At 43.1% G+C, this 27,693-nt stretch overlaps 1 protein-coding gene across 3 annotated transcripts; it reads left to right on the top strand.

Annotated features, from left to right (window-relative positions):
* The first annotated feature begins 554 nt into the window (after positions 1–554).
* Positions 555–27,577, top strand: NUTF2 (nuclear transport factor 2). Of its 3 annotated transcripts, none has more exons than XM_075101911.1 (6): positions 802–1,105; positions 1,473–1,542; positions 11,522–11,646; positions 15,070–15,141; positions 19,145–19,243; positions 27,035–27,577. In XM_075101911.1, exons 3-6 carry the CDS (start codon positions 11,548–11,550, stop codon positions 27,146–27,148), a joined length of 384 nt encoding a protein of 127 aa, XP_074958012.1. In that variant the 5' UTR covers positions 802–1,105; positions 1,473–1,542; positions 11,522–11,547; the 3' UTR covers positions 27,149–27,577. The 3 variants fall into 3 exon arrangements, with proteins under 3 accessions (XP_074958011.1, XP_074958012.1, XP_074958013.1); XM_075101912.1 differs by having other exon boundaries at positions 823–1,105; positions 1,477–1,542; XM_075101910.1 differs by lacking the exons at positions 802–1,105; positions 1,473–1,542 and adding an exon at positions 555–795.
* The last annotated feature ends 116 nt before the right edge of the window (positions 27,578–27,693 follow it).

The following is a 27,693-nucleotide window of genomic DNA, read 5'->3' as shown; positions in this document are numbered from 1 at the left end:
TTATTTGAAGCATTTTTTTTCTACCACCCCACACCTTCTGTGCAAATCTCTTTCACTGCAAGCAAGCTAAGCAATTCCCTTTTTTTAAAAAAGATAACGTTTTCCTTGCACAGCTCGTTAGGGGAGTTAAAAATTAATGTCAGGATCTGCAGCGCTGGCTGGGGGTTCCTGCCTCCTTCCTCACTCAGGGCTGACAGACCTCCGAGGGCAGGCCTGGCCTGGCAACCCTTCTCGCCTCCCTCTTTCGGCTGAAATCCTGTCTTGTCACAGCTCTGGGGCAGCTGCAGCCAGGGCAGGCCAAGGCTCCCCCCGGCCAGCGGGGCCCTGACTGCGCTCCCGCGGGGCTGACAGGGCCCAGCGGAGCCACCCCCGTGAGACGGGGCCTCCCACCTGGGGATGGCTTTGATTGGCCCCAGTGGATTCGTCAGGGAGGGACCGCAGGGCCCTGACGGGCAACGCCGGGCGGGAGGGACGGAGGGAGAACCCCGCCACACCAACGTACGCCTCGCCTGCTCGCTCGCGCCCCTCCCAGCCCCACCGCTATCCCACAATGCATGGGGGTGCCGCGCGGACCCTCTCCCCTTCATTCAAATGAGCCACGGCGGGGCAAGTGGCGGCGCGGGGCACGCCGGGAGTTGTAGTCCTCCGCGCCCCTCCCAGCGTGCGCTGTCCCACCGGCTGGACTCGCTCTCCCGGCATGCCGCGGGGCGGGGTCGGGTGGGGCGGGGCGGGAGAGGCTGAGGGGGTTCGCGCCGCGCACGGTGCCGCTGCCGCCGCCATAGTGGGAGCCGCAGGGTGAGTGCGGGGGGAGGCGGGGCGGGGGGTCTGCGGTGGGTCCCTGGTGGTGGTGGCGACGGCGACGGCAGCGGGGCTGGCTGCCCTCCTGCCCGTGGGCCGGCACATGGTGCCACCCCACCCCGCGCTCTTACCGGCCGGTCGGCCCCGGCCCCGCCGCGGAGCGCTGCCGGTAGCCGCGGGCCGGGTTAGCCAGGCAGCCGGCGGCCGGAGCCGCCCTGACCTTCCCCGTCTTTGAGGCGGTGGCGGCAGCGCGGTCCCCGAGGGACGGTGGCGGGGCCCGGCGGCCGCGCTTTACCGGTTGAGGGAGGTGAGGCGCTGCCGGCGGCGGCTGTGCCCGGGGCTGGGCGGTGCCCGGTGTGTGGGCCGAGGGGGGCGGCGGGCCCCAGTCCCGGCGGCAGCACTGGCGGAGCCGGTCTGTGTCGGCGAGCGGCTCTTCCCGGGAGCGCCGTCCCTGCATCAGCCCTGCTCAGGTCTTTGCCGTCGTGGTGGTCCGGGGTGCTGGGGCTCCTAGGCGGCCCTGGGTCCGGTGCCCCGCTGTGCTCCTGCCTTGCTTTACCCTAGCCGGGAGTCGTGGGGAGGGGAGCGAGGTGGAGGGGATTGTTTGTGAAAGGTGTTGAAAATCATGAAAATCACGAAGAGGTGCTTTCTGGTGTCCTGACGGCACTGCTGTTCAGCCAGGAGGTTGCGGGAGGGCCGAATCGAACCCGACGTGGTGGAAACACTTTGTCACGTAGAAAACGAAAGGTTTGTGCTTCCTTGGAGTAAAACTAGCAAAAGCGGGTGTGCTTGGTGATCTGCTGTAGCCGTCTAGGTTTTTTTCTTTTGGGTTGCCGCTTTCTGGTGTGATTCTACAAGGGTGATTTTTTTCCTTTCACCTCTGTAGCTGCTGTCGCTTTTTAGCTTTAAAAAACAATCAAAACCTGCAAAAATCCACAGTAGCAAGGAGCGTATGTTGCATTTTGCTAGTATGAGAGAGCTTTCTGAAGTCATTCAGTCCCAAAGATACTGTTCGTGCAATTCAGCTCCCTGTCTAAGGCAGGCTGTAACGCTTCAACTGTTCATTCTCCTTTCAAGTCCATTGCTTCCAACATAAACGTGTATTTTGGAGTGGGATTTGTGGCACGTACGTCATATTGCAATCAAACAGGAGCAAAACCCAGGTAAATGCTTGAAGAGGAATAGGAATCAGTTGCAGAACTGTTGCTTGAAGGTTAAATCTGATGGCTGACTCAGCCACCTTCTCAAGTTGGTACTTTTTTGAGTTCTCTTCTGGGAGGAGTTGTGTTCAAGCAATGCTTTCTGTGTTTGCGTGTGGTGACTTTAAGTTTTCTTTTAGCAGCAACAAATAAGGCATTTCATATATCTCCACATAGAAGTATGGAGATGTAGTATCATTATTGGTAAAAAGCATAGTCTAATTTAAAGTATAATGACATTTTGGCTTACTCTTGGCTATTCAACTGTTTTCCAACTGGGGTCCTAATGATTATTTTATGTTCCTCCCTAAAAGATTGCAAGTTGTGTGGTAGATGATTTGAAATATATTTAACATCTGTGTCTGTCTGGTTCTTCAGAAAAATGCAAATGGTGACAACTTTCTGCAGTTCTGTCCCTTGGGGTTTCTTTTGTCTCTGTCATTAATAAAAGGATTGCCTGGTTAGTGACGGTGTTGAGTATGTCTTGTCAGGATTGCAGTATATACTAATAACTGGTAACACTCGTAAGCATGATTTCTTTCAGTTGTTTCAGAACCCCTAAATATCGGGGTGTCACAGGCAGTTTTGATATTCATATTTGTGCATGACCAATTTGTGTGCTTCAATAACATGTTGCTGGAAGCAGGGCTATTGTGTGTTGCAGGGGAGGAAAAAAAAGGCAGCAAAGCAGGACAGGAAATGTGGTTTTGGAAGTGTAAGATGGTTAGGTAGATATCATAGAAAAAGTTTTGGTGACTTTTTTTTTAAAGGCATATTTTAGGAAATTTGGAGCTCGACCAAAGGTTGGAGACCAATCATTTGGAGGTGAGGTGTAACAAGCCTTGCTTACACACATGAAAAGCTTGTGAATCATAAAACATGTTGGAGAAAATTTTCCAGACTTTGAATGCTGCAAATCAGTAATAGAGGAATGCTGTGGATAAACCTAAAATTGAGGGGTAATATAATGCAAAATAGCAATGTTAACTAGGTTCTCTTTCATTTATCACTGCACCAAGGTACCTAGGGTTATGTTTTTAGGGGCGACTGCCTTTGTGCTATCTAATTCGGGGCTGTTATACAACTGGCTGCTTTTAACAAACATACAATGGTGATTGTCTTCAGATGTGCCAAACACTTGAAAACAATCAGTTGTGAACCACAAGAAAAGCTGCAAGGATTAAACTGCAGTTTTTGGTAGAAGTTTTATTGAGAATAAAAATTAATACTGAATGTTATTTTGCTGCTGAGTTTATGAACAAACCTGGTTAATTTTTAAGTAATGGTTTGGTAGAGAAAAAAAGGTTATAACTGTAATATGACATCTTTTCTTCTGTAACCTAAAAATCAGTTCCTAATTTTCTCTTAACCTGAACCAGCTGTCATGAGAGTCAGCGATGGATGGACAGAAATATCTTATTCTGCTGTTGAGAATAAATGTTCTGTTACTGTGCCTATAAGGTAAAGAAGAAATGTGGTGCAGCAGTTCCCCCTTCCCATCCCCCATTGCCTCCTCTGTTACTTTAAAACTGAGCGCTCTTGGGCTCATCCTGGGGAAGAGATGTGACTTGAGCCGTGTAAACATGAATTTGGGTTTCAGAATGCAGCAAGAATACTGTGGAAAAAATGCCAGATGTATAGTATTTTGACTATTGCTTAACACCAAAAGGTTGTGTCTCTCTGTCCAATTATATGGAGTATAACTTATGTATATAATATATGTATGTAATATAATATTTAAAAATAATCTCTGCTGACTCTTTGTGACTCTGTTGAGTTGTCAGGTTGCAGACAAGTTGCATCAAGCTGTAGGCACAGTGAAAGCTTTTCCAGAGTCCTCCCTGTGTGTTTTATTTACTAATGGCTGTGTACTGGTTGACAGCTGTACCCAAAAAAAATACTTCAGGTTGGCATAATTCCTGCATTAATTTTTTAAAATGAAGTTGGAGTAGAGGAATAAAAAGACTGAGAAGGGGAAAGTAAATTTATTTTCCATATTTTTTCAGAAGGAAACAGCCTGTGCCTTGTCACTCTTTCCCTTTCTCCTCTTTCTATCCATCTACTGTTCACATTTCTGGACTTAATTACTTTTAGATCTGAAAACATGTTTAGAATAATGTAATTTCTTGTGCAGTGCAGCCCGTGGCAATTACTAGGTGAAGGTCTGGGATGAAATCAATAATTTCTGATTGGGCTGGAGCAGTAATCTTCAGATGGTTAACCTCCATGGTGGTAGCAAAGATACACAGAAGTGCTTCTTTCTTTCAGTCTATGAAAGCATGAGTTTGCTCCTCAGCTGGAAATTTCATAGGTTTCAGATGGAGAAGGATTGACCACTAAATTGGAGTTTCTCAGAAAGAAGCACAGTGTGTTTAAGATAAATGACTGCTGATGTGTGATGTCCCTGAGTAAGTTCCAGTATTCCGTCATCCCTGAGTTAACGTGCATTCTGCCTAGGCTTGTTTAGCCTAGAGAAGAGAAGGCTTGAGCAGGGCTTAATCATAGCCTCCAATATCTGTCAAGCCATTCTCAGGAAAATGGGAGCCAGGCTATTCACAGGGGTTCCTGGTGGGAGCACAGGAAAAAAGGGATGTACATTGGAACAGAAGGGATCCTGGCTAGACATGGGGGAGCTCCCCTCTGCATGCAGATGGTCAAACATTGGAACAGGTTGCCCACAGAGGTTATGCAGTCTCCAGTATCAGAATTTTTGGGGATCTGGTGTGGGCAACCTGGTCTGATCTCCTAGCGGACCCTGCTTTGAGCTGGTGAAGGTCCCTTACAACCTGAAGTATTCTGTGATAATTTGCATAATTTCTTCTGTGGAAAGCTTGGTCCTTTGCTAAAGGAGGATGAGCTGTTATCAAGTGATTCTTGGTGTAGTTGAATAGACGATCTGTTTGAGAGAAGATTAACTGGTTCTGTGATGCTGGTTCTGTTGTGTTCCTAGAAAGCATGCACAGGAGATGCTCCCGTCTTTGTAAGTTTTAGTGGCAATAGGAAAGAGATTGAAGGAAAAATAGTCTAAACTCTTCGCTGCTTTGGTTTTTTTACTGCAATCTGCCGACTGCTCATTCTTTTTAATCTGAGTGATCAAAAATACATTCATGGTAAAAGTTACATGAAGAACGGGAGCTGAAACAACCGAGAGCTCTTTTGTTGTCCTTATTTAATCTTGTTAACCAGTAGTGAAGGGTGCAGCAACTGATGGTCTAAATCATGTTTGCTGTGGATTAACGTATACCCCTGGACCAAAAGCCCTGAGTTAAAGGGAGCATTGGTGCTCTCTTACTACGCTGATTTTTGAAATCTTCCAGAAAACAAGCTTGAGTTCAGTCTTAAGAGAGTTTAACTTGAGTGTACTGGTGTACCAGTGGTACATAGGGCCGGCTTTATCTATGGAGCATGTTTATTTATACTCTGACTACTTAATGGAATAAGTGTAGTCATAACTGGATAATAGTAATTCTTTTTTCCACTAGCATGTTAGAGTGTATTGGTTTGAAGTTTTTCCTCTTTAAATTCAGTGTTTTCTTTCTTGGTGTTTCACAGATCAGAAAGTCTCTACTGACCTTATTTGCTTGTGATGGTTGTTCATTGATTGAATGCAGCTTGCATTTTAAATGTGGGAGACCACCTTTGTTTTCTTTAGCAATTTACATTATACTTTACTATTGCTCATACTGGTTTTTGTTGCCATTATAAAAAAATGTAGGATTCTTATAGAAGCGCAGGTCTGCCATGCTTGAATTCAAAAAGACTTAATTTTTTTAACTGATAGCAGTCAGCTTATATATGTCCAGGTCCAAAAAAGCAGTAGACACAGCTGCTGGTTGAAACAAAGATTTGGTCTTTCTCTGTACTGCTGAGATGTGCCAATAGCCCACCTGCTCCAAATGTCACTGGTGCTTCCACATTGCAGGATAACCTCTCTGTTTGCCTGTCAGTGGGAGGCTTTATCTATTTTTGCCACGTAAAAAGGTGGCTTTTCCTCAAGTTACACCTCCGAGTAGCTTGCTGCTTGAGCAGAAAGATGGACTTTCTGTCAGCACACTGCAACACAGAATTGTCTCCAGGTGGTTTTTTCCTGTCTTGGTTGTTGAAGGATGCAAAGGGAAGAGTTTTCATCCAGCCCTTTTGCAGAAATGAGCCTTTGAAGGACTGTGTTGCCCTTAGGAGTTATGGGCAGCCTGTTCGTGCTGATCTGTCAAGCCCAGAGTTATGGCAGAGAGGGAAAAGGGATGAGCATAGGTAGGAACATTTAAGCTGTGACAGGCAATGGGGAAGATTCTGTGTTTCTGGATTTTGTGGACAGAAAAGCTGTTACCTGAGGCCAGTGTAACTCTAGTCTAATTCAAGGTCACTCACTGCGCTTGTGAAGGCTCCTTTTTCTTCCAGTTCTCCTCTGCCTCACACCTTTCTTTCCTCCTTGGTTCTACCACTGTTTCGGTCATGTAGCTTCATATCATGTTGGTGCCACCTGCCACGTGTCAAAGCAGATGGTGGGGAGCTTAATTTGGGCAGTTGCCTCCCTCCTGGACCAGCATGGCTGGTGGCACAGGACACAGCAAGCTGGAGGAGCCTGTGGGGAAAGGAGGGAGAGAGGCTTTGGGGTGTAGCATAGCCTTGGGCGACTTGGTGAGGTTGAGCAGCAACAGAAGCGCTGGGCAGTCTAGACTGTGCGGGCTGGGCTCTGGGATTGTGGGTCCCTGTGGAAGCCCTGTCAATGTGGGGGGTCTGTGACTGCATGTAGGAAAGCCTGGTGTCATGGGGAACCGGGAAGTTCTGCACAGTTTAGGGGATTAATTCCTTTCCTGTGCTGCGGGATTCTGAACACGAGCTTCACTCTGTGGTCGGGGTGCTGCGTGCCCGAAAGTGTTGTGCAGCAGCAGTAGTGCTGGGATGAACACAGGATGAGGGTGCTGGTGATACCATGGTGCCATGTAGGAGGAGACCTGCAGGAAGGGTGGGGAGAGATGTGCAGAGGGCTGGAGTTGACACTTCAGGATGTGTCTGCGTGCAGCCTGGCAGAGATACTGGAAAATTTTATTTAGGTGTCGCTGAGGAAAAGTCCCCTGTGGAACAGCAATACCAGTTCTGCAGTGTCAGCGTATACCTGTTGAACTTGCTGGCAGCTGTGGCTTTTGTGTGCTCTATTGGGTTTCAGCATGAGTGCTGTCTGCTGGGTGATATTTGAGGTGGGGATAAATACTCTGATATGAGCAGAGTCCAAGAAACGGAGGAATGTGAGTTAAAGTATTGTACTGTATGTTTGTAGCTCAGCTTTGCTGCTGTACTTCTGCGAAGAAGCTGTTAATCAAATGGGCTGTGATGTTCTTAAGTGGGTGTGATGAGGTAGGTTTGGTTTGAAGCGACAAAGGAAAGAAAATTAAGGGACTTAAGGAAGCAGTCTCCTTTTCCATAGGGAATTAAGGAGGAATGTTCAATGATACACTTCTGCAGTGGTAACTGTCAGCAGGTGCCTTTAAAAGGACAGGTGTGACACATCTTGTGTGCTTTCTAGCTTATTGAAACTTCTTTTGTCTGGCTTAATATTACCTGAACATTCTTGCCTCTGTAACCAAACTTTGAACTATGGATAGATTTGGCTGGATGGCTCTGAGGCACAGCTGTGTCATCCTAGCATTTGACACCATCAGAACATGTGCCTCCTTCCTAGCTTTGGAATAGATCTCCAAAGCCTTTTATATACACTTCTCTCATTAAAACAGCCCGATGAATGTATCGGTACCATCTTATATGGATTGTATCTCACTGAAGGGGACTGGGCTCAATGACACACAAGACCATTCCTATCTTGTTCTTTCTTTAGGTGCATCTCTAAGCTTCTTACATCTGTGATGACAGGCAGAAAACATAAAACGGCATGGTGGAAAAGGTGACAAATCAGAAAAGGAAAATTAAAAAGACCTTCCCAGGGACAGTGAGTGTTCGAGAAAACCTTATATGAATGGCACAAGAAAAAGAGTAATGTTGTAAAAAACAGACAAAAAAAATCAATCAAGGATCATTAATTTCAGCAGCATTTTTTAGTTTTGTTTTCAATTCTGGCAAAATCAACATAACTGGTCAAATTTATACTGATTTTTTATATTTAATGATTATTTTACCTGTTGAAATACAAATACTTTTTTTAGGAGATAAGAAGTTAGCATACTAATTTTTAGTTTTAGAAACCATAACACTACTTTCTGTATTTAAAATACTAATTCCTTAATTTCTTGCAGCCTCAAAGGCTTTCTTGCTGTTTCAGGATAGAACAGAAGGTATCTGGTGCTTGAGTGAGGCTGTTGTGCGTTGAGGAGTTGGAAGCCTCTGGGTCTCAGTGAGGTGCAGCGTAAGCATACAGCTTGATCTTCGGTGTGTATGACAGTGCAGTGAGCTGTTAAGGGTGAGCGCACATCATGCGTGTGCATGGAAAATTTAATTTAGCAATAGTTGACTTCAGCTTCAGGAAAATAAGCTGGTGGGTTTTTTGCTGTTCACTACTTCATCTTGGTGTTAGATGTGTGGCTGTTTAACATCAATACTGTCAACTAGATTTGCACTTGGATGTTTAGGAAGGATATCTGGTAGTGGTGTGAGCTCATGAGTTGAAGTTGAAGCTATGAGGATCCATAAAGAGTGAAGTGATTTTTCACTTGGACTGATTGTTGGCTCTACCACAGCCATCCCAAACTACACATCTGTAGGTACCTGCAGGTCTGGAATGGAAACAGCAGACTTCAGAACTAAATACTAATTCTTCTGTTTTTCCAAAAAGGACATGAGTCCTGCCTAACAGCAGGGTGGGCGTCACTCAGCGAAGTTTCCAGGGAGTTGGTGCAATGGTTGGAGTGGTTTTCTTTCAACATAAACTCTTTTAATGCAGGCTGAAGTTGTTTGATTTCTACATCTGCTCCAGATTAGGCTGATATGTGGCAATTATGGATGTGCAGTCAATACAACTTTTGCCTCCTGTAAAGAAGTAGGTTTAAGTTGTTCGGGGTGTCTTTTGTTTTTGAACCTGTTGTAGTTGGATGGATTTCTAGTTTGTGATCCTTTTTCCCAGAGGAGTGACCACACTGGGTAAAACTCCTTCAGCCTGAGTCATGTATTGCAAGTATTAGTGGACCACATGTGATGGTGACTGATGCCAGATTGGAGATCTTTTTGGGACACTTCAAATAGTTATGTGGCAACAAGTCTTTGAATTTTTAGTCTGTGTTAGTGTGTGGGGTTACTGAGTTTGATGTTGACCGTGTTGCTTGGGTGGTTGATATTGAAATAAGGATGTTTAAAAATGGGATAGCTATGTTTCTATCTTAAGTTTATTTTTGACCTCATCCTTGAATAAAATTAATTTCAAAGATGGACTTGAGAACTAGCATGCAGCCAGCATCAGTTGGATGGCAAAAACTACCAAGTCTGTGGCATGCTTTTGTGGTTCATTGTCACAACCAGAGCTCCTCCTTCTGAACCTCTCCTCTTTTCACAGGCTACAAAACATCCCTTTCTCAGCAGGGAGAACCACCTTGCCAGCTCTGTGCTGTCATGTTCTCTGCTCCACAGAGATCCATTTTCTCCCTCAAGTAGTCTGGGTGTCTAAGCTCTAGCAAATGTTCTTGGTTTGTATTTTACTTTGGTAGTTGAATTTATTGCCCTGAAAACTTGTATGCAACCTCCTGTTATGCCATTGATCTAGTAAAATTTATGATCAAAGGACTGGGAAGCCTGCCATATGAGGATAGACTGGGAGAGCTGGGTTTGTTCCTCCTTGAGAAAAGGAGGTTCAGAGGGGGTCTCATCACCGTGTACCGGTACTTAAGGGGTAGCTACAAAGAAGATGGAGACTCCCTTTTTACACGGAGCCACATGGAGAGGACAAGGGGGAATGGACACAAGTTGCTCTTGGGGAGATTCCGATTGGACACAAGAGGAAAGTTTTTCACAATGAGGACAGTCAACCATGGGAATAATCTCCCCAGGGAATTGGTTGACTCGGCCATGTTGGACACCTTTAAGTGTCGTCTGGACAGGGTGCTGGGCCATCTTGTCTAGACTTTGCTCTTCCCAGAAAGGTTGGACTAGATGATCCCTGAGGTCCCTTCCAACCTGTGATTCTGTAATAAAAGATATTTTCTATTCTATTAGTCTGGCCAAATTTGTGTAACCTTAAAACTTCTGGCCTAGGGTTTGAACCCATTTCAGTTCCCATTTGTATGAGTAAAGCTTAAACAGCTGAAGGCCTAAAATATCAAAAGAGCTTTCTTGTCTGACCATGCACAGAAAACTAGGCCTGGTAATACTCATTGTGGAGATTTTGGGAATATGTTTTTTTGCTTATCTTGTGCATCTGTCAAATCTGAAGCAGGTATGTGAGTAACTGACAACTAAAGGAAGCCAAAAATAACTGTCATGTTCTGTGTCCTAAAACAAAATTTCACGCCTTTCCAGACCTGCAGTGCAATACAGACCTGTAGCTCAAGGGTTTCCTGGTCTGGGGTTACAAAGAGGGACTACTGGCTGACAGATCTTGAAGTTTAGCAAGTATAATTTAGCTTGCTTGAAGTAAACTCCGATCTTAAAATGTAGTGTAGTGGGGTTTGAGCGCAGCATTGTTGTGTTTTGACTTTTATCACAATTCCTCAGTCTTTCAGAGATATAAGGATAAAGAAAAAATGAAATGGCTTTCTTGAAAAATTGAATGGCATGGTAAAGCAATCATTTGTACTGATTGTACATGGTAGTTTCTAGACTGACTCTGGCTGGACTCCTGCACTTGCTGCATGTTTAATTGCTCTAAAATAGAGGGACTCATGTTGAGAAGTGTGGGATGCCTCCAAGTTTCCAGTACCTTCACCAGGTACTGCAGATTCTCACCACTGAAAAATGATGGTTTGTATCTTGAAATTACTACAGGTTCAAAGATAAATGTCGAGTGTACTTCAGCCTTAGTGACAGGGTAGAAGAGGAAAGTAAGCTTGTGTTAAGCAAAAAGCTAGTGAACTAACTCCTGTTGTGTACAGCTGAAACAATGCTCTTCCTTCAAATGGCATGTGGATGGTGAAATACCTGGGGAGCTGAAGAGATAAATCAGTCAGTGTAAGCCACTTGCAGACAATCTGTATTAACATGTCAGTTGTTTACAGTAAATGAGATCAAGTCAAAATAGGAAGCGCTTGCCAACTTTTTCAGATTGTGTAATTTTTTAAAATATGCGACTAGAAGGTGGTAACACTCATTTTTGTTCTTGTTCTCCACTTTCGTATATGAGTTGTGACCTCACACTGAAATAGCTTTAGAAATCAGCAAGCAGTGTAATAAGAAATTGAACTGTTTGGTATCCAAGACTTTTATTTTACACAAGCCTAGGATACAGAGGTGAGATTTGTCCTACTTCTTCCAATGAAAAAAATCTGGCCAGCTGAGAGGATCTGCGTTTACTGATGCTTTATACTCAAACCAAGTGCTATTCTTGCTTACATGATAGTTCTTTCTGATGATTTTTTTTGTTTGTTTTACAGTCACTGGCTTTAGGTGAGGATTCAGAATGGGAGACAAGCCTATCTGGGAGCAGATTGGTTCCAGCTTCGTACAACATTACTACCAACTTTTTGATGCAGACAGGACTCAGTTAGGAGCAATATATGTAAGTATCTGTAAAAAGAGGGCTGGGGCTCTCTCCTGTTATCTGTCTAGGTTTCTCTATTTTGATGTGTGGGAATATGCAGGCTGGGATAGTGGGTTTTATCCTGACTCCAGAATATCAGTCAGTGCAATCACACTTACTCAGCTCTTACTTATTGCCTTTCTTTTATGTTTCACTTCTATTTTGAGCTTTGTCTGCCTTATCTATAGGCAGTCAGACTCAGAAACCCCGGGCTGGCTGCAGACAGTGGCTTGCAGTGGAGGGGACTGGTGGTGATCCTGTGATGAAATTCTCTGTAAAAGCAAACATGCTAGCCTTAGTTTGCCATTAATGTACAGGCATGGATTTGCTTGGATCCCTCTTGAAGTGGGATGTGATTTAAGGCCTACTCTGTGTTTAGCAGTTCTTGGAGGTGTTTCTCAGATCTCATGCTGTATTAATCCTCAGAACATTTAAACTGGATTCAGAATTTTAAATCTATTTTAATATTTAGACTTTATTAAATTTAAATTCAGTTTAAATTTCTTCAAAAACTAGGTTTTTATATTTTGCTCCTTATTTGGAGCAAAATAGATTTGGTTTCCAAAATTAAAGACTGTAACAAACCCAAGGAACATGAACTTTTAGTTTTGGGGGAAGACTCCTCTAGAACATGGAAAGTGCTCTGCATGTGGGGTTGGTTGCTGGTGATGAGGAACACAGCTGGGTGGCTGAGGCGTTTCAGCAGAACACTCAAGTCTTACAAGTCTTCTAGCAGTGTATCCTGTTCTTCTGACCTGTTTTTCATCTGCTGGAGGAATTATTTGAAGTTTCACCAAGCTCTTGAGGTTTGAAACTGTTGCATGAACACCATCTGACACCCCTCCATATGCCTCAGCAATATCTATCAGCATTGATAGCATTTGCTCATTGGATTGTTGTATATTTGCTATTTGCTAGACTGTGGCCTTATTTTGACCAAGAAGCTGTGTACAGACAGCCTTCCTTTATGCAAGAAAAACAAGTAGCCTGTGTTCAAACCACAGCTCTAAACATGCAGGCACTTAGCAGTTTCTGTCATTTTATTACCAAAACACATTCAGTCCTCAGAAGACTGGTGATAAGTACAGGGTAATTTAAATTCCTGGAAACAGGACCTTCCACACAAAGACCTCCTGGGCTTTTCCCACCCTTAGGGTGTTTCTTCCTTTCATCATTCAGTGGAGATACCTATGCAGATGTAGTCAGGAGAGCTGTTATGCAGGTTACTGATGTGTATTGTTTTGTGGAGTTGCTAAACTGTGGAGGATGGGACCCTGTTCTGTGAGGCTAAAATGCACCGTGAGCCTACAACATGTCTACATTAGAGGAGGTTCTGCAGCAACGCGCTTTTACTGTTGAGCTTTATGCCGTATGAGACCATGTGGGCGTGAACAAATTTTACAGCATACAGGAACACAGCAGGGAGTTCTTGGATTTGTTTTGCATTCCTGTATTGCTGCTTCCACCGCAAGGTTCCGTTTTCTCCTTTAGTCGTGTAATCCAAGTCAATTGAGCCTGTCACCTGAGTCACCTGTCCTGGGTAGGGATCTGGGCCAGTCACTTTTGCTATGAGTTGCTTGAGCAAGAGACCTGTTTTGCAGTTATCCCCCTGCAGTTGCTTAGCAGGAAGATGCTGTAGCTACTTCTTTCCTCTGCTTTGGGTATGTGGCTACTTATAATGAAATATTTTTTTAATGCCATTTTGTCATCTGTAGAGCTTTTGGGATAAAGGATGGGATGCTTTTTGTTCTTGAAGCAGTTCAGTGGCTCACAGACTGTTGATACAGCAAGTAGCTATGGAGGTAACCTATAGCAGAAGGTCAGGTGGACACTAATTAGGTGTGTGAAGTTCTAGTGTATTTCAGGAAGAATATATTTCCCATACCAGCTTAATCTATGTCCTTTGCTACTCTTTGAAACATCAGGAGTGTCCTGCCCCATTGTGTGCTCACCTCCTGATTGCTGCAGTGGGTTCAGTAAGGCAGGTTTTGGGTCCCCTCTGCTTTTGTGGCTTTATGTGTTTGAAGGCTCTAATGTGAATGCTTGAGAGGATAGCCTCATTCCCTGGTACCATCACCTGGCTTCTCAAGTTATCAGTGTCAAGGGTTGAGGTCGTGCAAGGTGCAAGTGGTATCAGCCAGATGACTTGCTGTGTTACTTTAGATTACACAATCTAAGTCTGAAAGAGGTGGGTCCAGGTTCAAGAGGATGCTTTATTCAGGGGCTCTTCATACTGGTTTTGGCTGGATCTGTGACCCTGAAATGCTTCGTGCTGTTGCCCCTGGTGCCCTCCATTGTTATTCTGGCTCTTGCTGCACTGTATAGCTCCTCCTGATGATACATGGAGGACCAGAAGCTTTTTTAGAGTGGTTGGCTGCTGTGCAGGTTCAGCACAGCATGTATGGCTGAAAGCAGTGGCTTTTTGATATGGTGTAGTTTAAAAACAGGGCCTGGAAAATGTGCCAGAGCGCTGGCAAATGAAGTTCTTTGGATACTGCCATTTCCGGCTGAGACATGCAGAGCTGAAGTGAGAGTAGAAGACTGGATGGAAAAGAGCTGGGAATTGTGTTCCTGGAGGTATTTAAAGTCAAAAAGATGGAAGGAATAGCCATCTGTGATAGGGTACCCACAAACTTAGGCTATCAGATAGTGGGTGAGGGTGTCGTTTGGAGATGGCAGAAGGCAGAGCTCAGTGGAAACCAATTTAAATTTAAGTCTGTTTTCCAAGGCTTAATACTGGATTTGAGAAGGCAGAGCTACGTCAACAATAGGATATTGTGACTCTGGTTTAAACAGAGTATCGTAAGCTGAATAGAAAGCCGCTTGCCTGTTGCTGTTGCACCTGAGATAGCATGCTCGGAACACCCCCTCTCATGTACTGGAAGTGCTTGTAGGTTAAAGCACTCCAATCGCTTCATGCCACACAGGGCAGTCTGTTAGAAGATATTTAGAGGCACATTCTATTTTTCTGAGTGTGAGAAGGACACAAGTCAGTACCTGAGCGGGGAGAAAGCCAAAAAAAACCCCAAAACCCAAACCCTGATGGTACAACTCATTTAGTTAGATTTCTTCATAGATTTAGTCCCTATACATGCTTGACTTTGTGTCCATAGGATTATTTTTTTGTATCTTTTAAATTTTCTTCTGAAAGCTAACTTTGACCCAAAGGGAGGAACATTTTTTTGCTGGTAGAATCATGACAATAAAATTTAATCTACCTTGATTTCCAGTAGATTATTCCAAACTTTTTCAGTTACTCTTTGTGGTTTCTTTCTACCTCTCTTTGAGGTAGTTTCCAAATAGCTGGCTTCTAAGGATCTATGACAAGTAAACAAAGTATCTTCTCAGGATTGCTTAGGGGTTACATAAGCAGGTTGATGAATTTTTTCCTTTTCTCCCCAGATTGATGCATCATGCCTTACGTGGGAAGGACAGCAGTTCCAGGGCAAAGCAGCTATTGTTGAAAAACTCTCTGTAAGTCTCTAATCCTCACTGAATGTTTTGGGAAACAGCTCTGAAGACTATAAATTAATTGCTTCTGAAAATTTGAGTTAAAGTTCAGCAGTTTAAAACTCTTGAATGTGGTACGTGTGCTTCTAACTTTCGGTCTTCAAAAGAAGTTACTTGTGATTTAATTCTATGTAGTGGGATGCTCTACTGGTGGCTCTAATGGTGAAATGTTCATTGACTCCATTAGTTTGCAAGGTTTTTAAAAAGTATAGCTCAAGCTGACCCATGACCTAGAGGTATGAAAGGTGTTTTTTTTTTTTCTTTTAAAGCATGCCAAGGAAGTAGCAATAGCAAATCTGTTATTTGGACCTGCCTATGATAGAGGCAAAACACCTTATTCCAAGGAACAATTTGTTTTCTGATACATAAACTTCAAATAAATTTTATGGTGGAGAACCTGACTTATCCTCAATGCAGCATTTGTCAGCTGTTCACATGTGAGCAGTGTTGGTTCAGGACTTTGAAAGCAGTGTTTCCTCTTTACCAAGTGAGAGGAAAGCATTTCTTACCATATAGAGATTGAAACTCTCCACGTTCATTGAGTTAAACTTGGAGAAGCTTTACCTTTTAGGTAAATCCATGTGTCTGTTATAAAACTGTGTGTATTTAGAAGCTGTCATGAAACTAGAAGGGTTTTCTCTTGCAAGATACGTGGAAGGCATGCATTAGGTCCCCAGACATTCTGCTCAGAGCATGGTATATCAGGCAGATACACCATTTTTATTGCACATCAAGAAGAAAAGTCTTTAACTTCAATGCTTGTCTTGTTACACAACTGCTGCTCCTGTGTCTTGGCATCACTGCTTTCATACACAACATCTTTAACTGTGAAGGCTGAGGTTTGCCCTTGGATGTGCATCTTAGGTACTTGCATTGCCTTTGAGAAGGTCACACACTTCAGAATAGCACAGCTTGCAACTGCTTGCTTCTAGATGAGATAATCAAGCTCCAGAGTTGCTTGTTTGTGTACTCAGTGTTCTTCAGACTTCTGGGCTAGCAGCCATTTAGATACCCAACCAGATAAGCATTTGTTTGCTGGGCCACAGTGTCTCAGACTGATGCCTTGGATCTGGCCCAGTGCAGATCGGCCCTTTTCCCACCAGAGCATTAACAATCTTTACCATCCCTGTCTGTGGTGCCAGTTGGACTTCCTTGATTCATGAGCCTGCTGCATAGTGTTGGTTGGAGAGTGAAGGCATGCTGCTTTGCCTCAGGTCAAGTTTTTCTGACTTTTATCCATCTGTGTCAAGTAATGAAGAAATGCAGGAAAGTTGTTCCGTGCCATTCCACTGCCATGGCTCGTTATGAGGCTGTATCAACTTACCGTGACTCTAATCAGCATACCCCTGCCAGCACTGAGCTACTTGGCCTCTGTTTGCTGTTTCAACTCAATGTGCTCACCTACTCTCTGGTCCCAGAGCTTCTTAGTCAGTTGAGCAGATCCCTGAAAGTTTGATGCTGGAATTCTCTTGCACTTCTCCACTCTTCAGTGCGGGGCTGATTAATCAGTGCAAGTGCCAAGGGACAGGATTTTCTTTTACAGCAAGTTCTTTGCTGTGTAACACCTTTTCAACCTACTCTGTCAGATTATGCTAATACAGCAGGGCAAGGTTGTAAAGACACTGCTTTGCTAGCACTGGTGCACCTGTACCTTGTTACAGAGTGGGAGTTGACACTTGTTCCTTTTGTCTTAATTGGTGCTGGATTTAGGAGTTGTTCCAAATAAAATACCTGTCCTAATCAGGGGGCAGCCTGGTTTACATTGAGCATTTGAGATAATCCTCTAGTTCTATGAACATCCTGGACCAAGGAGGAAACTGGGACAGGTGGCTTTGCCAAGAGTAAGTTTAAGTTGCTCATCTTTATTCTTGCAGAATTCCTCTTACCTGACTTCAAGGAGGATTCCATGGGTTTGGTAGTGAAAGCCCAGACAGTTTCTGTCAGAGAACACTAAAAGCCTTTGTTTTTGTATGACTTCTCACTTGTTAGTTGCTTTTATTATACCCTTCATATCAAGAAATGCTTCTCTCCAGTACAGATGGATGTCCATAAGCAACCATCCTTTTGAAGTAGCTTCTCTCCATCCTAAAAGTTGGTGATCTTTCCTATCAGCTGACCTCACTCTTTCCAGTGGGATTTCCCCCACTGCATTCCATGAGGAGTAGTTCACTCAGCTGCCCAACCATTGGGGTACTTTTCTCTGAAGGGGACAATCACATACTTGAAACAGGCCCCATCTTACCCGGCCTTGTCTTTGGTTCCTTGTCAAGAAGCCCTGCAAAATGGTGACTCTGAAGCCTTCCCTGTCTTCTGTCCCTAGTCTCACCTCTCATTGGCATCTTGTCACATTGGAAGCTGGGTTCTGGATACAACCATGTTCATTCCTCTTCATCTCTCTGACTTTTCAAGAGACTTTTCTTGCAGGACTCATTCAATAAGAAGCTCTTGTGCTGAGGTGGGACCAGGCTTCATAGTACTCTTTTTGCCAAAGGAAGGGTGTGTGGTGTCCTAGCCTATGCTTGTGCAGGCACATTCAAGTTTGGGATGGTGGTTCTGAAAAACATTTTGCTGGTAGTTCAGAAAAGAATGCTCTGGATTTTTTTTTTGTTGCTAGATGTCTATTCCCTACTACAAACCAGCGGCTCACTTTGCAGTTCATGGTAGGTTGGGATTGTTTTCCCAGCCAAGAGGGAACAGCGCAGGCTTTATTAGAGAGTGTTCTTGAATAGTGTCCCTCTGTGACTAGAGGCCTGCTCTGTATACTTCATTTTGCTTCTCCAGGTACCTACTGATCCTTCCACAGTTTCTGTATTTATCTACTATCCAAAGATTTAGCTTCTGGTATACCTCCTGAAGCATCATGCTTGTCAGGGCCAAGTTTTATACTTTACGTCCTTGACAGTAGGACTTAGGTCTCCTGTTCTTGTACCTAGGCCTTCTAGGAAGCCTTTCAGGTTCCTTCCACTATAGTGGAATGCAGAATTTGTCAAAGTACATGCTTGGGTCTGCCTCAACGTGTTAAAAAATCAGGGAAATGAAGCAAAGGCATCAAAGTACAACCTGAGGTTTAAATGACAGCATGCTGCTGTCCTGTGCAGTGGATGGACTCTGGGCATCAGCTGTGTGGTCACTCATAGCTCCATCCATGCTGAACTGCCACTTCTAAAACCTCTAGCATTAATGCATGTTTTGATAGAACACTGCCAAAATTGTGTTTGTGTGACAGGACTCTGAGATCCCCCAGATATTTTATGTTCACCTCTTGGAGTTGTCCGTGGTTGGAATGTGAATGTGGTCTAAATTGAAAGAGAGGTATTATTCCTCGATGTCTGGTGTTTCTCAGGGTGTGTTCTTTGTGCACTTAACTCCAGACATACTTGCATCTGCTACATGAGCATAGAAGGCTTCTTTCTTTTCAATATGTGTGCTTTTGATCTCCACCTCCTCCTCCTTTCACCCTGCTCCTGCCTGGTATACAGCAAAGATGGTGCCTGTTGCTGTGTTGGAGCTGTTAAGAAGGAAAGAAAGAAGGGAAAGGGTGGGTATGTGGATTTCAAGTGCTGAATGACGGTTCTTGGTCAACCACCTTCCCTTTGTATTCATAGCCATTGTAACAAAGAAGCAAATTTGTAGCTGTCTGGTAAATAATCTTTCAACACTGTTCAGAGCAGAGAAGCTTTGTGCATTTATCATATGAACCTTCAGCTTGTAGATGAACTGAACCTCTTTGGGCAGTGTAATTAGGCTAGGAAAAGATACTGCTTAACATATGTGGTGACATATTATTTCACATCTTCGTGCTTGAAAACACAACCCAGCCTAGTAGTGTCAAGTTGCCATGACTCTCCATGCAGCGCTACCAAAACAGTCCAACACTTCATAATGTTGGATTTGCTCAATCTTTAGTTTGTAAGTTAAATAATGCAATGACTGTACACTTCCTTATTTCACATTCTTTTCATTGCAGAGCCTCCCTTTCCAAAAAATACAACACAGCATCACAGCACAAGACCATCAGCCTACACCTGACAGCTGTATACTCAGTATGGTAGTGGGACAGCTTAAGGTAAACTCCTTCCGTTACAGGTTAACAAATGCCTATGTCTTAGATTTTTGCAGGACTCTAAATCGTCCGATTTCTGAAAACATTAAAATGCTCTCTTGGGTGGGGAAGGAACACTGGTAAGCTTGCATTGGGATGTCATTCTTCTGCTGCTCAAGACTGTCAAGAAGCTGCTCATCCCTTCAAATAACTAGCACTAGGTAAACCACATGTAATTTGATAATTGTATGTTCCTGCCAAGCGAAGTATCATGGTTTTTACTCTGCATAGAAATATCGTATGGGCTCTAAAAGCATCAATCCTTCCCTGACCCTGATGCAGCAAGGTTTCAGTGTCCTCTGCGTTTAAAAGCATTGTTACAGTGTTCTTGGGCAACATAAGCACATCTGGCTTAACGAGCTTTTTGATGTAACATACGCATTGAGCTGTGATTTAGCAGTCATTTTCTGTTAGCTGACAACCCTTCAGTAAGACCGTGCTTTTTCTCTGATGTCACAGGACACAAGAATACAGTTCTGGTGTTACTGCAGTCCAGTAAGTCTGTAGTGAAAACTGGTTCAGCAACAGGAGTGTTACCTCTGAGATCAAATGCTTATTGTTGAGAAGAAATCAGATTATTTTTCAGGCTGTAGTATGATTACATTGCTGTTTACGTTATACTACTGAACTGTGTAAACTTACCTGGTCCTCCATTCTTTTGAGGAAATGTTGGATATAAATATAACAGGGCTGCAGGCCTGTAAGCTAATTACACTTCTTATGAATGAAAGATGTTGTCCTGGAATCTGCAAAGAATATCCTGTATGTAAAGTCAGCTGTAGGCAGAACTTTCTCACAGTGGGCAGTGTTCATTTAAAAAGTGTGACATCACATAGCAATAGCTATGTATATAGCTAGTACATAGCAATAGCTAAAATTATCAAAATTTAACTGATTTTGTCAGGCCGTAGTCCAGCCATGCTGTCAAGTCAAGGACTCTTAACCCATCCAGTCTTTAGAGGTACTTGAACTCAGTTTCTTTTAAAATAGCTGTTTAGGTTTCCTTTTCCTGTTAACTCTGGCATCTCTGGTATCAAAACATTCCAACTTCCACTGGCCATACTGTTCACTAAGCAAACATAGGACTGAAACTTTTGAATCTGCTTGCTTAGCTATTCTCCTTAATTGTTCTGGGCTGGGCAGTTGAGAAGAGCAGTTCCCAGTGTATTGCATTCACTTCTAAGCCTAACATAGAGAGCTTTTGCTCTTGTTAAAGTTCCTCCTGCTTCCTAGCTGCAAGTTGGATTCCAGCTTTCTTGTAGCTCAATCCTACCTGCACACACTCTGAGGAAAGCCACACACAGCCACAAAAAGTACCGAATTGCAGGACAGGTATGAAGTCAGACGTTCTGGACTCAGTGTCTTGGGCCACTCACATCTACACCTGTTTTTACACAGTCATGTTTTTAAGCTTATTGCATGATCATCAGGCAGATCACAGCTTGCAACAGTGTTTGTGTTGAATCCTGTGGCAAGATACCAAGTCCTCAAAGATTCTGTAAAGCTTTTGGGTGTTCTCATCCTTTAGTACAGTTGTTAGGGTTGTAGATGCAGTCCAGGAGCTTTCCATAAATACCATGTCTTGGAGCAGTATCTCTTACTGTGCTGTTCTTATAATTCAAGGATCACGCAATAGTGCATCTAGGTACTTGGAAAGAACATACTGGATTAAAGTATGACTATTGTCATAATCAAATCCAACCTGTTTGAATTTTAGTAGGAGAGGCAACATTTTTCCACGCTTCACGTGTATGTGTCTCCAATCTTAGCTTTAAAAAGCACATTTTAATGTCTGGGAAATGCTGCTCCTCACTGAGGGAGTGTCCAGGAGGTCAAAGTCAACTTAGAACTTTTACAGGTGGATGAATGAAATAATTGGTAACAGTCTGTAGCATGATGTATATGGTAAACATTTCTGCCACTACATGAACCTGGCTGTCATATATAGGGAAAACTGTCTTGTGCTCATACATAGGTGTTGACAGCCATTCTAATGCATCTCAGTGTTGTTCTTGATACAATACAGTAACTGAGAACAACTGGGTTCACTTCGTGCATTTTAGCAAGTGGCTGTCCCATAGCTCCAGTCGAACAGGGTACCCTTTAACACGCAAACATGGAGCAGCATGCTTAGTTTTAATTAAAGGTTGCCTTCTTAATGGTGTGGCTGTTCTGCACAGCTTGCATCTGTCAGTCTCGAGGAAAACTGTAGAGAAAGTTGCACAAGGACAGGGATTTTCAAGACCAGCAGTAGCAGGGTTTGAAGGGAAAAACTATGCTTCCTGCTTGCTATTCAGTTATCCTTTTAATGGGACTGAGCCAAATTCTTCAAAGTCCAGTACAATTAATGCATATGCTTTTGAATTCTCTGCGGGTCTTTTTTCAAAACTTGCATTGTTTTATGTAATGAAGGAGCATGCATAATGCTTTTAATAGAATATTCCAAGAAAATAATAATGGTAAATACCTGTAACATGCCCTTTCGAAGAAGTCATTCCTGACCTGATATTTAATTGGATTTTTTGAGGCTTTAGTTGCTTGAATTACTAGTCCCAAAAGTTCAGTGGAAACTCATTCTTAAGTGAGCTGGGCACATCCTATATTTCTTCCTTAAGCCATTATATTTTGATCTTGTTTGATTTTTGGGGGGGGGGAAGCCAAAGCAGAAAAACTTTCTACTCACCCCATGGGGGTGACCAAATTGTCACAAAGCCTCAGTTCTCTTCTTAACCGTCCAAGAATAGTTCTGAAGAAATAATGGGGTCAAGGACTATTGCTGTCAAACATTGCTTTACCAGAGTATTACGCCTCAAGTAAACCTGCAGGTTTGAGTTGTTTTAAGCCTTTGGCCTCCCCTGCTGGAGGGGGTTTTAACTGGGGTCAGCTGAAATCATGGCTGCCTTGTGACACAGTCAGGATGTGTATCTGCCTCTGTGCTGCTCCAGTCTACAGCTCAGCATGCTAATACCGATGTTAACTGTAAATAAAAAGAAAAAAGCAACGTCTTTTGCAGTAGGATAATCTGCGCTGAGAGGACTGGACACAATGGCTTCTTGGGAGAAGATGTTGGAAAGTAATAGAGCCTCTGAGCAGGGTGGATGTCACTAGTGAGGATCTAACCCACTGGCAGAAGCACTAATCACTTTAATTGAAAAGTATGTATGTTTTCAAGTAAACATATGAAAGGTCCTCTTTAATGGATGTTGGGACAGGTAGTAATGGTTTTTAACCTTTGGCAGAGGTATAATAAATATACCTCCACTTATTCTAATTCTATAATAATTTTTTTATTGCTATTCATTGACTGGGTGCATGCTTGCTTGCTTGAGCTAGGAAGAGTAAGCATCAGTTTAAGCCTTTAGGAGTGAGTTCCATCTGTGTGATGCTACTTCGCCAATGTGCATCCAGAATGTCACCCAGTATTTTCAGTGTGCTTCACCTAGTAACGCATTTCTCCTGTCACGCTCAGGCAGATGATGACCAGGTTCTAGGCTTCCACCAAACCTTTTTGTTGAAAAGTTTCCAAGGTGCCTGGGTATGCACCAACGAAGTCTTCAGGCTAGCCCTCCACAACGTTTAACCCCTCTGCCTTACCTCTCCATGCAGTCCTCGCTGTCCTGGTTGAGTAAGGAGTGCTCTCTTCTGTCACTTGATCTCAGCGGAGAAGCATGGCTGTGGCTTGTGCATTCTCAGAGCAATGTGGCAGATCTGTGGCTCTCCCCCAGAGCGTGAATTTTGAAGTGATTGCTGCAGAATTAATTGTGAATAACTAATTGTTATGCTGTGTTTCCTAGTTGTAAAAGGGAAAGGAAATTTGCAATTAGACTCACTGGATGTTTTTGTAATGCATGCTGAACACTTGAAGCATTGCTTAAAGCCTGTTAAATGAGGCTTAACATCTGAAAGAACCTGCTATCTTAAGTAGTTAGCCTTTCCTTTGAGATAAGGATAGCTCCAAGCCTGCAGTTCAATCAACAGTTGCTGCGGGGTGGTGGTGAAAGTGTAAAACTGTCTCTGAGCAGAAAAGAGGAGAACAGTTGTGCAGCTAAACTTGGATTGTGAAGTAGTGTTGCATCTAATACTCTGACACGACCCATGGATGGCTCTGTGAGCTGAGGACTTTACAGTTTTGAGCCTCCAGGTCAGAAGAGATTTAGGAAAACTGTATGAGGTCAAAAAGCTTCCAAGATTGGCAGTGTTTGAGAGCTTGTGGAGCTGGAAGAGGAGACAGCTAAGGGCAATCTGCCTGAAATGTAGGTGGAAAATAGTTGAGTGTTTCCAACAACCTGAAAGCAACCTGGTTTTGATGGTGCCAGAGAGTGTAACAAGGGACAGTGGTTCCAAGCCAGAATTTGGGAGGTCCCGACTGGACACAAGGGCAAGATTTTCACTGGAAGGCTGAAACCCTGGGAAATGGTGCCTGGACACCTTGTGAAACATCTGTTCTTGGAGGCTTGGAATACTCTGCTAGACAAAGCTGTGGCTGATGTAATGTTGAGCATGAGGCTGGACTGGAAACCAGAGGATCCTTCGAATCTGATTCTGTGACTTTTAAAAATTTTTATTTTAATTCAAGGATGTCATGAAAGAACTTGAACTGCATAAAGGAAAGCTTTGTAGGAAAAATAAAGGTGTGTCCAGGTTTGAAACATGGGACATCTGGAATGCAAATTTTGAGTTGGACATAGCTGAATTTGGAGTGGAAAGTAAGGGTAAAGAGTTTCAGTGATTTTTATCTGAGATGTGATGAATTTCCAAAATAAAATGGGATAGGATTAGTCTATGCCTTCTAGAGCATCTCAAGTGACTCAGCTGTGGGTCTTTGCTAGACTTCAGTAGGATGTATTGAGAAATTTGGGAACAGACTAAAATTATTTAATTCACCTTAAATTAAGTCTAGGATTTTCCTTGGTTTTAAATCATATTGCTACTCTATGCTGTGAAGACATAACATGAAAGCAATAAAGCACTAACTTGTGACTTCATTGTGGGAATTTGCCATATGTACAACAGCAAGTGTTTGGGGATGAATTCTCTCTTCCTTTAATCTTTTTCTCATGTGTCCTGTCCTGAATTGCATAAGAAAGGAGAAAATTCTCCTCAAGCCAAAGCACTAAGCTGCAGTGCAGCTAGGCTTATCAAGAAACTGGGGAAACCTGTGCTAAAACTAGTCTGGTGGTGGTATCTTTTTTTCCAGAGGTATATTTTTAAAGTGTACTCATGTCAGTAATGATATGCTCAATTTTGGTGCAACTTGTAATAGATGCCTCAGTGATCTAAGAAGAGGAGACCACGAGGCAACTAAGTAGAAAATATACTACATGCTTATTAATAGTGTTGATTAGAAGTGATTCAAGCTGAAACAATTCTGCCTGGCTGGTTTAAACTAAGCCAAGCTGACACAAATCTGAATTCATTCCACTTAATCAAAAGAGATGGCATTAATAAGATGCTTTACAAAGTCGTATGTCAAACTTCAATGTACAACGCTTTGATGCTACTCAGTTTTCTTAGATTCCTTCATGTCCAGGAAACTACCAACTATCAAGCAGTAGCAAGACCATGCTAGGATGCAAGTGTTATAGTTGATATCTTTAAAAAGCTAGAACCCATGGGTTTCAGTGCATAGGCCACCTCTGCAGTATGGATATGCAAGTGTCTTTTCTGGGCAGATTTAGTAATGATAATACTTCCCTGAAATAATTGGCAGGACTGCTGTCATATGTGCTAACAAACTAGATGGGCGGCTGGATTAATCCACCATAATTGCTTGTGTTCACACTGTGCTGATTATTATGGAGCCTCTGCCTGATGCAAAAGGAGGCATATACCAATGTGACAGAAAACTGCCCAGGTCATCAGCCTGTTGAACAGTGGCTTTATTGGCACTTGTCTTGCCTGGGGACTTTTCTTTCATTTGTCTACTGAACACTTAGACTTGCTCATACTTCTGGCCTTGCTGCCTTCTTAATTTTTGGCTGGAGTAGTTTCCTCATTCACTCTACCCTTCATGGTTTTAGAGTAATTTGATATTTTGCCTGTTCTCCCCACCCTGATCACACTGTTGCAACCTAGAGTGTCATGCTCAATTTACTTTCTTCTGTAGGAGACAGTCCTGTAGCTGGCTTATCTTTCTTGCCCTTCTCTGGCCTTTGCCTACCCTACCATTTTAATTTTTGGGAAATAAGTGCATGCAGGATTTGATACGTGGGTGCTCTCTGTGCATTTATGTGGTTGCTTATGGGTTTTGGTTCTCTGCTCCTTTCCTAATATCTGCTAATGCTGTGCTTGCCTTGATAGCTGTTGAGCTCTGAGCTGGTTCCAAAAACAGTAATTGTCCATCATGATTCCAGTATCACTTTCCTGAGAGGCCATAGCTAATCCAGGGCCCTTTTTGGTTTTCCTCTGTGGATTAGCATACACTTACTGACACTGCACTTCATCTATGTTATTTTATTTCGTAGGCAGTTGTCACTGTGAAATCCTGGCAGTGGTTTTAGATTTAAATACTGCTTTACAGGCACTCGATCCCACCAGTGCTCTGGTAGACATGCTGTTCTGTGATATAACTGATGTCCTTAGCAAATTGCTCCTCAAAGCTGACTTGTTTCACAGTCAATTTATCACTTACATGAATACTACTTTCTAAGTAAAGATTTTTTTTGTTTATTTTGTAATCTGCTTTGCTCTCCGACCTTTTCACTTGCTTTTCTTGATGGACAGCAGCAGAGCATTGAGAAAAATTCAGCACTTTGACAGTGTGTTTCATGTGCTTTTCTGGCTGCTGCTTTTCAATGCTTTTTAAAAATGCATTTCACCCCTTTTCTGAAACTGAAAAGTTGTGTGCTGAAAAAATGGAGTGTAAAGTTCTCCAAAAATGCTGACTTGAATACACTGTGGTCAGTATCAGAAGACTGTTCTGTAGCTAGGTCCTGTGTGCTGTTCAGAGTAAATCCTGTCATGTGATTTCCTGCTGATTTGGGGAATCATTATGTTATTCTGAGGCTTTAATTCCTGTATGATGTCTCTGAGGAGACTGGTAAATTTCAGGTGGGAGAACTAGTCTCCCTCTAACACTGTTTTCTACTTTTGTAGTAATATAGTAAATACAGCACAGGCACTATAACCTGCCTAGATGTATTGTCAAAGGCAAGAGCTGAGGCACTGCTGCAAAGATCCCTGTGCTTGGAACATCCTGTCACGGCTATAGCAGATATTTCACTCCCTTTGAGCTGTTCCTGGACAGTGGAAGTGGGAAGTACTATGTTGTTGGCCAGCTGTACCTACTCTGGGAAAGAGCATACATAGATCTTTCAGGCAATATTGTTGTTACTGACTTCTACAGAAACCCTCTTCTGTTATCAATCCAAAGCATAGCAGCTGCAAACTAATTTTGAAATGCCTTGTTTTATGCTTGGCTCCTGGGCAAGGCCCAAAGAAATTTTGTGATTCAACAGTGAGGCAGTTATGCTCTTATCAGTGTTGCGAAGCTGCTGGAATGAGATGTCTGCACATCTTCCAGAAAACCGCAACTTCAGATGCCATTGCAGGATTTCTGTGTTGTTGGGCCCTAGGTGTTTGTCTGCAAAGCACCCTGGAACAGAACCTCTGGGTGTATTAGCCTCTCTTGAGGTATTAGGCATCTTACAGCATGTGATGTCACTGTTAACGTTGGCTTTTAAGTCATCGTATTGTGAGTTTTGGAATATGTTTCTCAAAAAAGAGCTTTTTGAACTTCTTCCTCTCTTTCTACAGGCTGATGAAGACCCTATCATGGGATTCCACCAGATATTTCTATTAAAGAACATCAACGATGCCTGGGTTTGCACCAATGACATGTTCAGGCTAGCATTGCACAACTTTGGCTGAGCTGGCAACCCCGAGGCACCCGTGCTTTTTTGGTTTGGTTTGTTTTTTTTTCTTTTTCTCCTCTCCTCTTACTGGTATTATTCACACTCACAGAACATTCCAAATATCATACACAAACCTGCGGCACTGCAGAGCGTGAGCAAGCAAGACCTGCGACCTGCCCTTCTGCTGAGTTTACATTGTCACTAGATGCGTTTCTTGTGCATGATGTTTGGAAGTTAGACTTAGCTACATTTGACAAGAGAAATTTGTGTTGTACCAGCATGCCTCGGAAAGAATTTATAATGCAAAAGGTTGTTGTTTATGTACTGACAAGATGCTCTATAACCCAAAGAAATGAAAGAACAGCAGCCTGTACAGCCCAGATATTGATTTGTTCAGATGTTTCAATGCTACATTACACAATAAAACCATGAGATTTTCTTAACAGTTTAAATTGTTTTAATGAGTCAGATATGGAGTATATGGTACCCGTTGCTTTGGATACCTCGTGTCTGCCTGGTGAGGTAATATTTATGGACCTAAAGCTTTCAAACTGAAGAGCA

The sequence above is a fragment of the Phalacrocorax aristotelis genome, chromosome 8 (assembly GCF_949628215.1).
Source record: "Phalacrocorax aristotelis chromosome 8, bGulAri2.1, whole genome shotgun sequence".
NCBI lineage: Eukaryota > Metazoa > Chordata > Aves > Suliformes > Phalacrocoracidae > Phalacrocorax > Phalacrocorax aristotelis.
Note: the sequence above shows the minus strand (reverse complement) of the source record. Positions and strands in the feature narration are given on the sequence as shown.